This window comes from Antechinus flavipes, chromosome 3, assembly GCF_016432865.1.
Source record: "Antechinus flavipes isolate AdamAnt ecotype Samford, QLD, Australia chromosome 3, AdamAnt_v2, whole genome shotgun sequence".
NCBI lineage: Eukaryota > Metazoa > Chordata > Mammalia > Dasyuromorphia > Dasyuridae > Antechinus > Antechinus flavipes.
The window spans coordinates 60,255,953-60,270,387 of record NC_067400.1 but is presented as its reverse complement, the minus strand read 5'-3'; the positions used below and the strand labels follow the sequence as shown (position 1 = coordinate 60,270,387).

The 14,435-nt window shown below is 38.1% G+C and overlaps 1 protein-coding gene across 1 annotated transcript; it reads right to left on the bottom strand.

Annotated features, from left to right (window-relative positions):
- Nucleotides 1-4,860: 4,860 nt before the first annotated feature.
- On the bottom strand, nucleotides 4,861-6,294 carry LOC127557015 (translation initiation factor IF-2). The gene has a single exon (XM_051990507.1). It carries the CDS (start codon nucleotides 6,190-6,192, stop codon nucleotides 4,861-4,863), a length of 1,332 nt encoding a protein of 443 aa, XP_051846467.1. The 5' UTR covers nucleotides 6,193-6,294.
- Between the last annotated feature and the right edge of the window lie 8,141 nt (nucleotides 6,295-14,435).

The window sequence follows — 14,435 nt, the reverse complement described above, 5'->3', positions numbered from 1 at the left end:
TACTCCCACCTCAACAAAAGATGATCAAATTTTATTTGCAATTACAACTAGGTTCTAAAAGATTTGTGGACATCTACCACTCTGCTGTCTGGAATATTTTTGAAATTTGGACTATTAATTTTTTGAGGCTGAAATGATGATTAATAAGGTAGTGCTTGAAATAATAGGTGAGTTCAGGAAGATCTGAATTCAAATTCAACTTCAGAAACTTTCTAGCTGTGTGATTCATTTAACATCTGTTTTCCACTGGAGAAGGAAATGGCAAAGCACTTCAGTATCTTTGCCAAGAAAACCTTAAGGACAGAGGTCTTTAGGAACACAAAGAATTGGACAAGATTAAACAACAACAACATAGAAATAAATTAGTTTCTCCTTGGATCATTTAAGTAGTTATAAGGAACAGGAAAATGTTTGTAATTCAAACATCTCTGTGATCAAGCGATGTGATCTTTAGATATCCATATGTTTCTTAGATGGAAAAAATGATTAATTAATATAACATCAGAAAAATGCACAAGTATTTTAGACCCAAATTGACTTTAGGGCTACTTCATTATATGTCTCTTGGAAACAAAACATATATCCTTTTTAAAAAGTCCATATTAAAAAAAAATCCTTGGCTTCAAAGACAAACTATTAATGCATATTCAGCAGAGGATATATTGCTATGTCAATTGATATATGAACTGAAGTGTCTTTAGAGGATATAGGAAATTTTAAATGTAAATATCCACTAAGAGAATGAAATGATTTAGAAGAGATGAATAGGAACCAAGTGTTAGAAGCATTTGTTCATGCAAAACTGATCTCTAAAGTACCTTCCAAACCCTAAGTCCACCTTTCCATGAATTATGAAATTAATAGTGCAATGCAAAAAGCAGCATCATTAGATAATGAACCAGTGATTGATAGATGAAACATAATGAAATGTCTTAACAACAAATGTTGGTATATGTCCAGAAATGCTCTATGTGAAACAGATCGACCAGTACTATATTAAATAGAGGTGTCAACTCCTGTAGTGTTTAAAAACAAGGAGCTGGAATTATTACCCTTTTGAAATTTCTTTGTCTGAAATGAAGAAATGAAAAGGTCCTTTTTTCTTATTAATGGCTCCTGTCTTTTTCTGTAATACAATAATTATATCTTTGATTTTTATGGTAATTCATTTAAAAAACTCAAATGATTTTCCATGGTTATTTTTATAAACCTCTACCCTTTGGAGGTAGGGACAAGCTAGTACTTATTTTCTTCATTTTAAAAATGAGGAAACTGAGGCAGAGACTGTTTAAATCGCTTGCTCAAGGTCACAAGATTATATAGTTAGAAACAGAGTCAGAACAAAAAATTAAGTCACCTAAAATCTAGACAAATGCTCTTTCCTATATGTTATGTCAGCTTCCTATATGGTGGGTGTGCTAAATATAGCTTGGTGATTTTTGTTCAGGCAAAGCCTAGACCGATTCAGTTACATACTGCTATCACTAACTTGAAACTTGTGATTGCTGGCCCTTTCCAAAGTCATAAGAAAATTTGGGGTTGTCAAGAGAGTGTGAATCTAAACTTGTTTTCAGGGACTTGTTGAAAGTGCTGACTTAATTGCTATAAAGGGACCCAAAGATTTTTCTTGAAGATTTTTTTCAGGTAGATTCTTTTTCCAAAAGAAAGAAAGAAAATCAATTCACTTGGAATCCTCCACACGATTCATTCCTTAAATAACTGTTTATTGAGTTGCTACTATGGGCAAGGCACTGTAGACACTGGGTCACTGGTGAGTGATAGTTCAGTGACAACCTAAGTCATAATGGCCTTACAGGGCTTTAAAATTAATCAGCATATATTACAACATTCTTCTGACCAGAAAGACCCCCAAAGTATCATAGAACCAACAGAAAATAAAAATGAATGGTCCTCATCACATTATTCTGCTTTTGAAGGGTAAGTAGAGATTAATATCTCACTAATCAAACAAGGATAGCTAAATCCAATGCCTTCTAAAACGTGGGGGATGCTAATCTCTTGAATTTGGGCATTTAATCTTATTAAAGATTTGCACTATAATGTTCCATTACAAGAAATATGTGAGCCCTGAAAAAAGACAAATATTGCTAAACTTATGTAGAGCCGTTTTAAAGCTTAATTGGAACATATATGTATAACATTTTTGAAATAACCTATTTTAGCCTCATTAGCATGTCTTCTGTCTCACAAGAATCAAGCTTGATGAGATGTAATAGGTACAAATGAAGAATCAGGAGGTCAGTCTCAGAATAACTTTTGATAAACCTCCAAGTTGTTAGTTTAAGGAAGAAGGATAACTAGTGTAAACTTTTCCAGTGTGTTTACATACACATATGTTTTCACATATGCATAGAATACATAAAAGTAAATTTAGGTATAGATGAACATGAATAAATAAACAGATATAAATGCACCCAGAATCTGAGCAATAATGGTACATGTATAAATAAATAAAAGAACAAAATGTAAATAAATACAGAGGTGTTCTCACATAATTTTATGATATGGACAATGCAAAAAAAAAAAAAAGTCTATGAAATTTAGGCTTCCAAGTAGCATTTAGAAATAACAAAGTACTAGGGATAAACAGACCTCACATGATTGTATTTAAGATACTGAATTTAAGGATGGTAAATGAGTAAGCTGTACTTCAATCTAAGAATTAGAACCAAACTGTTTTTTCAATTTTCTTCCTAAGAATTAGAAGGAAATTCTATGAAATGCCCATGATAACATTTTCCTTTTTGATAACATATGACATACTAGATTAGAAAATGGATGTGGACTGAGCTTTGAGCAACATTTCCAACAAATAGGTTTCATTAAAATGAATCTTTGTATAAATATACTTTATAGGGTGTTGATTATCTGGACAATGCACACATCCTGTGTTATTAAATACATTTGTATTTTGTCTTCAATTGCTGTCCTGTCCCTCTTACATTGTCATTATATTATTGCATCCTTATGATAAATGTCAGTGTTCAAAAGTCTGTTAATAGAATACTGGTCAGGATATCATGCAGACAGAGCTTGCATAAATACATAAAGAATAACATACTACCATCTGTAGCTTCTGATAGCATTAAAACCCATCTCATTCCAAAATACTGAAAGATGGAATAATCTTTTCCTACATAATGTATTAATGATTAATTGTTCCTTCATTTTTGTTTCTTTTTCTTTTTTCTAAAGGATATTGAGGTTTCAAGGTACCTCGGCTTCTCCCTTCCCGCATACACTAGGAATTAATCTTAATAAGTTATCATAAAATCAGGAATACTTGCAAACCTTTTTGCCCTCTTATTCTCTCTATATATGAAGTTTATCCTTAATTACATCAAAACTATCCAAAAGTCAAATACAAGATAGTGTTCTAAATATTGTTCTTGCTGAAAAATTTATAATCCAGTCTCTTGATAATTAAAAGGGGAAATTGTCATAACAAAGGAAAATAGTACCATTTGAATATTGGTACTGTGCAAGTTTCTACTTTTATTAAGCATTTGAATCAATTATTATGATCTGGGAGTCTATTTCCCAACTGACTAAATTTCTGTTTCTTTTTTTGCCCCCAAAATGTTGGTTTGGTTAGTTTAAGACTATGGGAAATTAAGAGGAATCTCATGACTTATTCATCCACTTTTGAGAAACTTAGTACACAAAGCAATTTTTCTATTAATATCTTTAAGACAATGGTTTAAAATTTTAAATAGGAAAAGTGAATGGGGACTGTGTATGGAACACTAATCACACTCTGTTTTTATGTTTGATTATCTTCCAGGTCGGAGCAAAAGTAAGTTGCTGTATTCCAGTGTAACGAGTACTTTTAGGCTTCTAAGTCCACTTACCGTAGCTGAACTAATTGTGCCCACATAAGTAACATCAACACTAATTACGCGTGTAGTCGTGGACTCAGCACTCCAGTACTCTCCAGAAGAAACTGAGTTACCAGTGGAGAAACGTAGTTGGCTGCGAGTGGCCACTAGGTGCATAGGTTTCCTTTTTTAGACCATCCTAGGTGCGCGCGCGCACTGCCCACCTACCCAATTACTGCGCCTGGCCCAAGCCCCAGAAGATTACCTGGCTCAGCTAAAATCTCATTTCCCATATCCCAGGGCTTTACGAATCAAATATTCTGCGTACACGTTCACATTCCAGTAGGACCAGGAGCTGAGAGGTCTGACTCTCACTTTTTGTTTTTTCCCCTTGGCCTTTATCCTCATTCACTTCCTCCATTTCTTCCATTGTAAGCACTCTCACTCTTGCCCACCCACCCATCCATATAGTCACAGAAGCTGGAAAAAATGGCCCCGAAGGGCGTCACTTCCCTTCCCACTTCCTAACTCCTCTGATACCGGAGAGGAAGTGAGGAAGGACTTGGTGCGTGCACGTGTGTGTGTGTGTGTGTGTGTGTGTGTGTGTGTGTGTGTGTGTTTGGGTGACAATGAACGCTTGTACGCCTGAGTTCCTTTTTAGACAGTCTAAGGGCGAATTTCCCCAAAGCATCCTTGATTTCTGTCATTCTGTTCTTCATTCTCTATCAAGTTCCCATCCAAAAAGACTGTAGGGTAGGAAGGGGCACCCGGAGTAGAAGTGGTGTAAATAACACCAGACGGGCTGAGGATGGTAAATAGAAGGGGAGGGGGCATGCATGCCAGCACTGCCCACCCTGACAGTGGACTTACTTCAGAAGAGATGGAAAGGTGAAGGAGGTGACAAGAGGAGGTGGGAAGGCAGGTTTCTTCTGAACCTTTGGGGGATGGCTGGAAGGGTTGGGGAGGGGTTTCCAGACCCTCAGAGGACTATTCCGAGGGGTAGAAGAAGCGAGCTGGTTAGTTACGTGTTGTTCCTCCGGCTACCAGCAGTGGCCGCAGCCCGGCCCCGGGGGACAGCGCCTCCTCCTCCTCCTCCTCCTCCCCCCCCAGCTCCACCGCTGCCCCCGCCCCCAGCAGTGGCGGCTGCCGCCGAGCCCCCGGCCGCCCCTTCGGGCCGGTACTTGAGCCAGCAGATGACCCAGGTGACCACGACAGAGAACAAGGCCAGGATGCTGGCCACCGAGAGGCAGATGGGCCCCACGGGCGACGGCGACGGCGAGCCTCCTGGTGTGGTGCCAGGGGCTGTCCCGGGCACGCCACTCCCGCCTCCACCCCCGCCGTAGTGGTTCACGAAGATGAGGCCGGTGAAGAGCAGCACCACCATGGAAAGGAAGGAGAAGACCACGCACACGCAGCCCGCCGTCAGCGCTGCCCGCTTGCAGTTCTGGCAGCTTTCGTATCCGCCTCCTCCCGCGGGCCCGGCAGAGGAACCCAGGCCACCGCGGCCGAGGGGCACCGGGGCCTGGGCCGGGGCCGGAACGGACGCTGGAGCCGCGGCCGCCCCGCCGGCCGGCTCCTCCCGCTGCCCGAGCGGTGGGGGCGGGTGGGAATGGGCGTGGTGGTGATGGTGATGGTGGGCGTGAGGGTGGCCGTGCGCGGTGTGGTGCGGTTGGGAGCCCCCGGCGCGCCGGGGTGGGGGCAGCGGCAGCGGCAGCGGCAGTGGCAGCGGGGGGAGGCTGTCCTGGGGAAGCGGATCCTGCGCAGCGCGCAGATAGAGCGGAAAGGCCTCGGAGAACTTAGTGTTGTTGGGCAAGCTGTGCACGCGACTGTCGGGCAGGGCCGTGCGGTGGCGGCACACCGGGCAGGCAATACCCCCGAGGCCCGAGGAGCTAGGACCGGGGCTGGCGGGCCCAGCCCCGGCTTCGGCAGCTGCCGCTGGCCCCGGGCGCCAGGGCGGAGGGGCCGGGGGTGGCCGCTGCTGCTGCTGCTGCTGCTGCTCGCGCTCCTGCTGGGCAGCCCCGCGGATTTGCAGCTGGCTCAGGCACTCCTGGCAGAAGGTGTGCAGGCATTCCAGAAGCTTGGGGGCCCGCCGGTCCAAGTCGAAGTAGTTGTAGCAGATCTTGCACTCGTAGTCCTCATCCTGGGGGTTCACAGCCGCCGCTGTCCCTTGTCCCCCTCTTTTTCCTCCTCTTTCTTCTCCATCTCCCTCTCCCTCCGCTACCGCCGCCGCCGCCCCTGCTGCAGGATTGTTGCTGCTATTGCTACTACTGCTGCTGCTGCTGCTGCTCCCGTGCCTCCCGTTGCCACCTCTGCTGCTGCTGCTGCTGGCCGTCGTCGTCGCCAATTCTGCCATAGCATGATCTTCTCATCTGGGGGGAAGGTGAGAGATCCTTCCTCCCCCTTCTCTTGGCTTCTCCAGCACCGCGGGTTGATGTACCTCCTGGTACAGAAAAGATTCTAACCTCCCCCCACACCCCCTTTAAAAAAAAAAAAACTCTCCCTTTGACTGCTGTCGCCTCTCTGTGGATGCACTGCTGAGATGGGGTGGGGGGGGAAGAGGAGGAGATCTGTACCTCTTCGCCGTCCCCCCTTTCCTTTCGTGACCCCTCCTTCTTAATGCATCTCTCACTCGGATTGTTAAGAGGTTGTTTGGGTTTTGTTTGGGGGGCTGTGGAGTGCGGGAGCAGCAAGATCTCCAGTGGCACAGGGGATGGGGGCTACCTATTTTCCGCTCTGGCACACCCTCCCCAGTTTCGCCAACCTGCTTCTGCTTTTTCTTCTTCCTTCTTTATCCTAATCAGTCTAGGAATCGCCCCTTGACGCTTCCTCTTCCCACCCCAGCGGGAGCTGGCCGCCAGTGATGTAATGCAGGACTCAGGCTCAAGCTAGGGAGAGATAGAGGCAGCAGCAGCTCCAGCCGCCTCTCCTTTACTTCGTGAAAATCTGTGATCTCATTTCTGTGTTCAAGGGCGAAAGCCAGTGATCACAAGGCAAGTTAGCCTTTATATTTTAATTAGGTGAGCCAAGACCGAGCTCTTCAGCTTGCCAAATCTCTTCTTTCCCACAGACTGAATGCAGAATGAGAATATTTAAACCTTATTTTAAGTAAATGTTGGTATTCTGCAGAATCTATTTTTAGGCTTCAAAAGCTTCTTCAGATTTAAGACACTCATGAGCACACAGATGTGTGTTTTATGATTTTAAGTGACCACGCCAGAGGCATAGACTGAAGCTATTATTCTTCTAAACTTTTTAATATGTTTTCATATTCCTCTGTAATGAGAGGCAGAGAAACCTAAATTTGATCACCAAGTTAAGGTGCTGGCCGTTGCATTTCACCACCCCTCCTCAATTTAAAAATCTGGATTCAACATTGGTCCATCAATTGTTCACTTAATTTTCCATTTTTGAACATTTGGGATGTTCTAGAAAGAGCATTTCATGTAATTACTCAGCTTTTTGCATTATGTGGATAGTTATATTTATTCCTGATCAGCCTTCTGAATAATCTGAATAAAATCCTAGAGGAAAGTTTTAGCCAATGAAAGGCAGCCTATCAGAAACAGGAAAAGGAAAAACAAGCAGACTTGAAATCGAGAGCAAGCTGAAGCTAACAGAAGAAACCAGGAAACCAATGAATATATATGGGGCACAAGGAAAAAAGAAAAAGGCCCAATAGCTATAGAAAACATTTTATACATTTTCAAATATTTCTAACTTTTTCTAAAGTATTTCTAAAATTTTCTAACCTTTTTCCAATTAATAATCTTGTACATTTTCTTTATTTTATAATGTGAAGAGAAATTGTAGTAGCATATACTTTTAATTAAATTTAATTTTAAAACTTGTCTTCTAGTTTTTATATTATATAACTCATCCTTTGGATTAATGCCCCAATAGTTTAAGATGGATTACTCAGTGATGGTGATGTTTTAAATGGTGGGGTTTTGGAGTTTGGGACAATAGAAAAATGATCCTAAGACACCATCTTATAGTTGAGCCTTATAGACACTACATAAAAGCTTATTTCCTTCCCTCTCTTGCTATATACCCCTGCCTTCTAGCATAGTGCCTAGCACAGAATCAGCACTAAATAAGTCTTTGTTGATTGTCAGTAAATGGACTAAGAGTAAAAAGACAAATTTAACTATAAAGAAATGATTCAACTAAACTTCTTCTAAAAGTGACTTCATCTAAAAACTTCAGTTGCTCTAGACCTGGGGTTTCATTGTGAGAGATAGATGAGTATTTTCATTACTGAACAACAATATAGTGTATACCAGGTTTATGCTATCGCCAGGAAGGTATACTGTATACCAGGGAATGTATCTCCATTTTGAAGTTGAGGAAAATAAGCCAGACAGTGGCTAAAAATAACTTGACTAAAGTCCAACAGCTAATAGGTGTCTGAAGCTATGTTTGAATTCAGGTTTTCCTGAGTCTAGGTTCACCATTCAATCCATTTTGCCACCTAGCTGCCTGCAACTAAAGACCAAAAAGGAAAAAAAAAAACACAAATGAAATTCTCTGCCCTCCTGGAGCTTCCATTCTGTATGACTTCATTACTTAGTGTATTGATGTAGTTGAACTATACATCACTGAGAGGCCAGCTTTCTGAGGATGACCCTTTCTAAATATTTAGTCTGGGTTTCAGAAATATTTTCTCCTTCATGAGTTTGTGCACAAAATCTTTCCAGCTGGTTCCATCCTCCCCCAACTTTGAGAACTTGTATTTAATCAGCATAGTCCTTAAGAACCCAAGGTCACATGCATCCATCATGAGACTTGGACTTTGACCAGAGACTACTTTGTCCTTAAGTACTATCTAGCATGCATGTCCTTTATGCTATCTATCTATACCACAGAACAGTCTCCTCTCAAGAATTCAAAGCAATTCTTCAAAAATAAAATGTTTTGGCCATTTGTTTAGAAATCCAGAAGCTAATTTGCTATATTTAGCTAGTTCTCATAGCTTTTCCAAAGAGATTCTATCCAGTGCACAAGGGGATTTTCTATAGATCTCTGGTCATTGTAGAAATACAGGTTAGAAGGCTTAGGACATCAGTTATTCCTTGCTTTGGATACATAACTGGCCAACTCTTTCCAAGGATTAAATCCTTGGTGGCATTCTTTATGCTTCATTTTCTGTACAATTCTTTGTTAGTAATATATGGCAGTTTGTTCACATACACCTGTGATTTTCCATTGCCCTTTGGGTGAAACTCAAAACTTAATTTTTTGAGGATTGGTGACATTCAGACTGGTTAACAGTGTGGACAGAATGAGACAGCATGGTGTATTAGATAGACTCCAGGCCTTAGAGTCGGACAAACATGGTTTTGAATTCTGCCTCTGACAATTGCCAGATGACCTTAGACAAAGAATTTATCTTCCCCTGGCCTCAGTTTCTTTATCTATAAAATGAAGGAGTTGGACTACCCCAGAATTGTTAAACATAGTAGAAGATGCATGTAGCCCACAAACTCCAAAGTGGATTAAAATTTAATAGGTAAATGCTTAACAAAATATATAAAAATACAATAAAACATAGATAATGACAATATGTGGTTTTAAAAGTCAATATCTGCCAAAAGGGGTTCTTATGTAGTATTTAATGGCTGCTTTTTTAGTTGAGTTTGACAGCATTGGACTAGATCATCTATTTTCAATCTTTCATCCAGTTCTACAGATATGATTCTATGGTACATAATTGAAAGAGTCCTACAGAATAGGAAGGCTGGACAGTTTGGCATCTGATACACCCATATTGAGAAGTTCACAATTCTAACAAAATATTTTGATAAATAGCAATAGAAACAATGTCTCCCACATGAAAATCACACAAAGCTAATAGGTCATTTTTAAAAGTGTCCTAAGGGGACTGCAAACCTGAAACAAAGAATACAATATTCACATGGTGCTCACTCCAACTTTATGCGACACAATAATTTTTAATGTTGCAGCAGCAAAAGTACCTTTGTAGAATAAAGAAAATAGTAGTTGAGAAGTAGCCAAAGTAACATTTTCTGTCATTTTTTTTCTGCAGTTAGAAAAAGAACAGGTAAACAGAAATTTTTCTTTAAATCTTAATTTTATAAAAGGATTTATTTCAACAAATGTCAACAGATATTTCCCCACAGAAAGAGTAGAAAAATTCTATGAAACTGTAAATTTCTATTATATTTGGTGTCAAATTTTCTTCTTTCCCTCCCTCCTTTCCTTCTTTCTTTCATTCCTTCTTCCCTCCTTTCCCTCTTCCTTCTTTCCTTTCTTAGTTCCTTGCTTCTTTGCTGCCTTCCTTCCTTCCTTCTCTCTCTCCTTCTTTCCCTTAATCTCTTTCCTTTATTCCTCCTTACTTTCCCCTCTCTTTCTCTTATTAAAAAAAAACAAAAAAAATGGAATATATGGTTAGGTAAACCTAGCACAACTTCATGCCATAGTGGACGGAATGTTGGGCCTGGAATCAGGAAGATTCCTCTTCCTGAGTTCAAATCTGACCCCAGATTTACTAGATTATGTGACCCTTGGCAAATCACTTAGTCCTATTTTTCCTATCTGAAAATAAACTGAAGAATGAAATGACAAATCTTTCTAGTATCTTTGCCAAGAAAATCCCATATGGAGTCAGAACGAACTGAAACAACTGAACAAGAAAAACCTAGGGTTAGTCACACTTGTAGGTCACCCTATACCTTATTCCTACATATAATCTTATTACCTCAAACTCTAGATAACTTGTTTTTTTTATTCTTTATAATTAGTAAAAACTATAATCTCATTCTAATTAACTAGTTTGAACACCCACTGCAAATAGTTACATAGTATTTAAAACTTAAGAATGTTCTTTTCCAATAGCAATGACTTCTATTTCTACATTAGAACCTTTAATCTCCTTTGTTTTAATTAAACAATGAATTTACTGAACATAAGATTTTTGACAAATACAATTAATAATAGAACCATTAATTTTTAACAATATTTTGGTAATAAGAAACATCAAGATCTTCATTTGACAGTATATGATTTTTCCTCACTTTTGGAAACAATTTTACCACACAGGTCACTCTACATACTGTTTAAAATCTTGCAAGAATCCTTTACATATATATTTTTAAAGATAGGAATTAAATTCATTCTCTAGGGAAATAAGTCACAGTAGTCTTTTTTCTTTATCTTTACTTCAGTCATCACAGGAAATAATCTAACAAGAATGCACTGCCAACTTCTCCAAAATCTTCATAGAATTTTCTTTATTATGTTTTATATCTATAAGCTTAGTCAATAAAATTTTATAAACAAAGATGTTTCTTCTTTCTTTTTTTCTCTATCTACTCTATAGATTCCTCACAGATTAAAATTAATTCCAATACACTTTGTCTCCTTAGAGCATTGCAAGAGTTGCAATGGACTCTATAAACTAGCTTTTCTGTAACATTCCATCTGATTTTAAAAGATACACTAATGATATCTACAATCACAATGGAAAAGTTTAGTGAAACAAGTGTTTACATATATATTAAATTAACAAGATAGTATCAAATTTGTCTTTCTTGTCTGTGGACTCTTCTGAGCTTATTTCTCTTTTCTGATTATTTTTAACATTTCATGGACATTCTCTCCTCCCTTCCTTCCTCCCTCCTTTCTTTCCTTTTTCCTTTCTTTTTCTTTCTTATTATCCTGTTAGCATGCTTACAATAAACACTTCTCAACATACACAAATAAAAAGTTTTATTTGTAACAAATAAGTGAAACAAAACAAACTTATCTCATCTAAACATGTATGTCTCTTTCAACCATCTCTCAGCTAAGAAATGGAAAGCAAGTTTCATCATTAGTCTCATGTTTCAACATTAGCCTTCTTGAATTATGGCTAGTCACTGCATTCATAAGTTTTTACATGTTGTTTTTATTTACAAAAATGTGAATTTTGTACAAATTATTCTCCTTATTCTGGACAGAAATCTTTTCAAGGTAGAGATGGATCTGAAGTTAACCATGCTAGGATAAATAAACTCATTACTTTTGTACATTAAAACTCAGCTTTTATAGTTCGTGACCCCATATGGGGTCTTGTAATTGAATGTGAGGGTCACAAAATTATGATTTATCAGTAAATATTTAATTTGTATACCTATTTTATATACCTATATATCTGGGGGCAAGTAATTTCTTAGGCAAAAGGGAGTTGCAAATAGAAAAAGTTTAAGAAATCCTGTTTTAAAAGATTAGAGCATCCTAAAGATTGTAATGTAATCAGCACTCAACTAATTGTTCTGAGATTGTTCTAGGATTTTGTTGCCTCATTCCTATGAAATGTGATTATTTTGATGATTTTCCCTAAACCTCCACATTGGACTTTTGCCTGAAAATAGAGAATGGAATTTTAAAAACTAAATTTTTACTTCCTAAAATTGTTTTTCCATTTTAATAGCATGTTCCATTTTTCATTTCCTATTCTTAAAAAAACTTTTGTAATTCCTTGGTATTTTAAGTGCTCTCTATTCGACTTCCCCATTAAAACGGAATTAAATTATTTCGTTTTATTTTAATGGAGGGGAGGAGAAATATATGCAATGAAACTGAAACCTATGTGCTCACTTTATTTTAGAATAGGAAATAAAAAATTGAACATCTAGTTAAAAGAGTACCAGTTATCAAGATTATAACATGAAGAGATGATCTCTAAAGTTTATCTATCAATATATACATACATTCAAAAATATATGTATATGGTAGGTTCCAATATATAATAAATGAGGAACCGCATAAGTTGGAATAAAGGATGTCATCAGATAATGTAAAATAGATTGAAAAGTATATGCAAAAGTGAAGAATAATAAGCCAATAGTCCATGTATCCTTTTGCTATCAGGAGAAATCAAGAAAGCAAAGCCTCCAGCATATTGAATGAACTCCCTGTGATGAAGGAAATGGACAAGAGTTACACAGGATAGATAGATGAGGATCAGTTGTGATTTGCCTTTTTGGAGGAAACATACATTTATGAGATTAAAGAACAATTTTTGATTAAAGCCCATTGGAATTCATTTGGTATGTACTTTTCTAATTATGATTTATCTTTTTAACAGTAAAATAATTGGCTGATTCATATTAACCAAATAAATTGGTGATTCATGTTAAGGAAGCATGCTGAGTTTTTAGGATTAGTATTACCTAGGAAATGATCATGATACTTGAATGGTAAGGGGGGAAAGCTCATAATGACAACAGAGTATCCCTCTTAAGGGATCCCTGACTTGTTTGCACAATTCCTTCGAATGAAATCACAAATTAATCACAAATATAACTATTTATTTGCTTGGTTGTTTCTAATGATAGAAATGCTACTAGTGTTGAAAAAAAAAAAATGAAAACCAGGAAGGATTATGAATTGATCCAAACGTGTGCTTGTTGTTATACAATAGTAACAAATAATCCCCTTTTGTAAAATGGCAGAAAAGAAAATATCTATCTTCAAATTGAATCTTATCCATAAATTTCCATTTTGAAAAGTTGGAAAGATAGGCTGTAGTCAGAAAAATTCTTGATGGAAGCTAATATGCATCAAATTGTATCAAATGATTATCAGGTCTAGTTTTATTTAGTAAACATTGTATAATACATCAAAAATTTTTGAAGACTAAATGGTAAAATCAATTTAACTGTATGTAGCTACTAAGCAACTTAATTAGTTATTTCAATGCCCAGTATTGTTTGTAAGAAATAATTTAATTAATGCAACAAAAAGAATCATCATTAAACAACAACAACAACAACAACCTCAATGACACTGGAAAGATGCTCTATGGAGGATTCATGGAAATAAGTCAACATAAGAGGGCTAACCATTCTGGAAGGCAAGTTGGAATTATACTTAATATATATATATATATATATATATATATATATATATGTATATATATATATATTCATAACTATCGACCCAGAGGACGGACATTAAAGACAGAAAGAAAGGTCTTTGAACACATTCCTCAATGATTAAAAAAACTTCTACCACAGGGAAATGGTGCAGTGGATAGAGTGCCATTCCTGGACTCAGGAAGCTTCATCTTAATGAGTTCAAATCTGACCTCAGACACTTAGTTGCTATGTGACCCTGGACAAATCATTTAACCTTGTTTGATTCCATTTCTTCATCTGTCAGATGAGCTGGAGAAGGCAAACCACTAGAGTATCTTTGCTAAGAAAGACCCAAATAGGGACACAAAGAATCAGATATGATTGAGAAATGACTAAATCCAGTCATACCCTTATCATCCCAGTGATTCTGAATCTCTATCATTAAAGTCCCATTTTCTCTTCCTTACTGTCAGATTCATTATGCCAATTCCCCTTTTATCTCTAAAATATCTATCGTTTCCCATACTAAGGCTATCCACCCCTTCCAAAGGGCTGCTCCATAGATAACAAACTTGTTTTCATCTTAAATCTTTTCTTTCTTCTTTCATCTTCATTTTCTTATTGAGACATGGCTTCCTCTTCTTGACATAGCCTCCCTGGCCATCATTTCTAATACTAGCTGAATTTTCACTCATTCCCTTTGGTGAGATTAGAATATGACTGCCATTCTCATCCT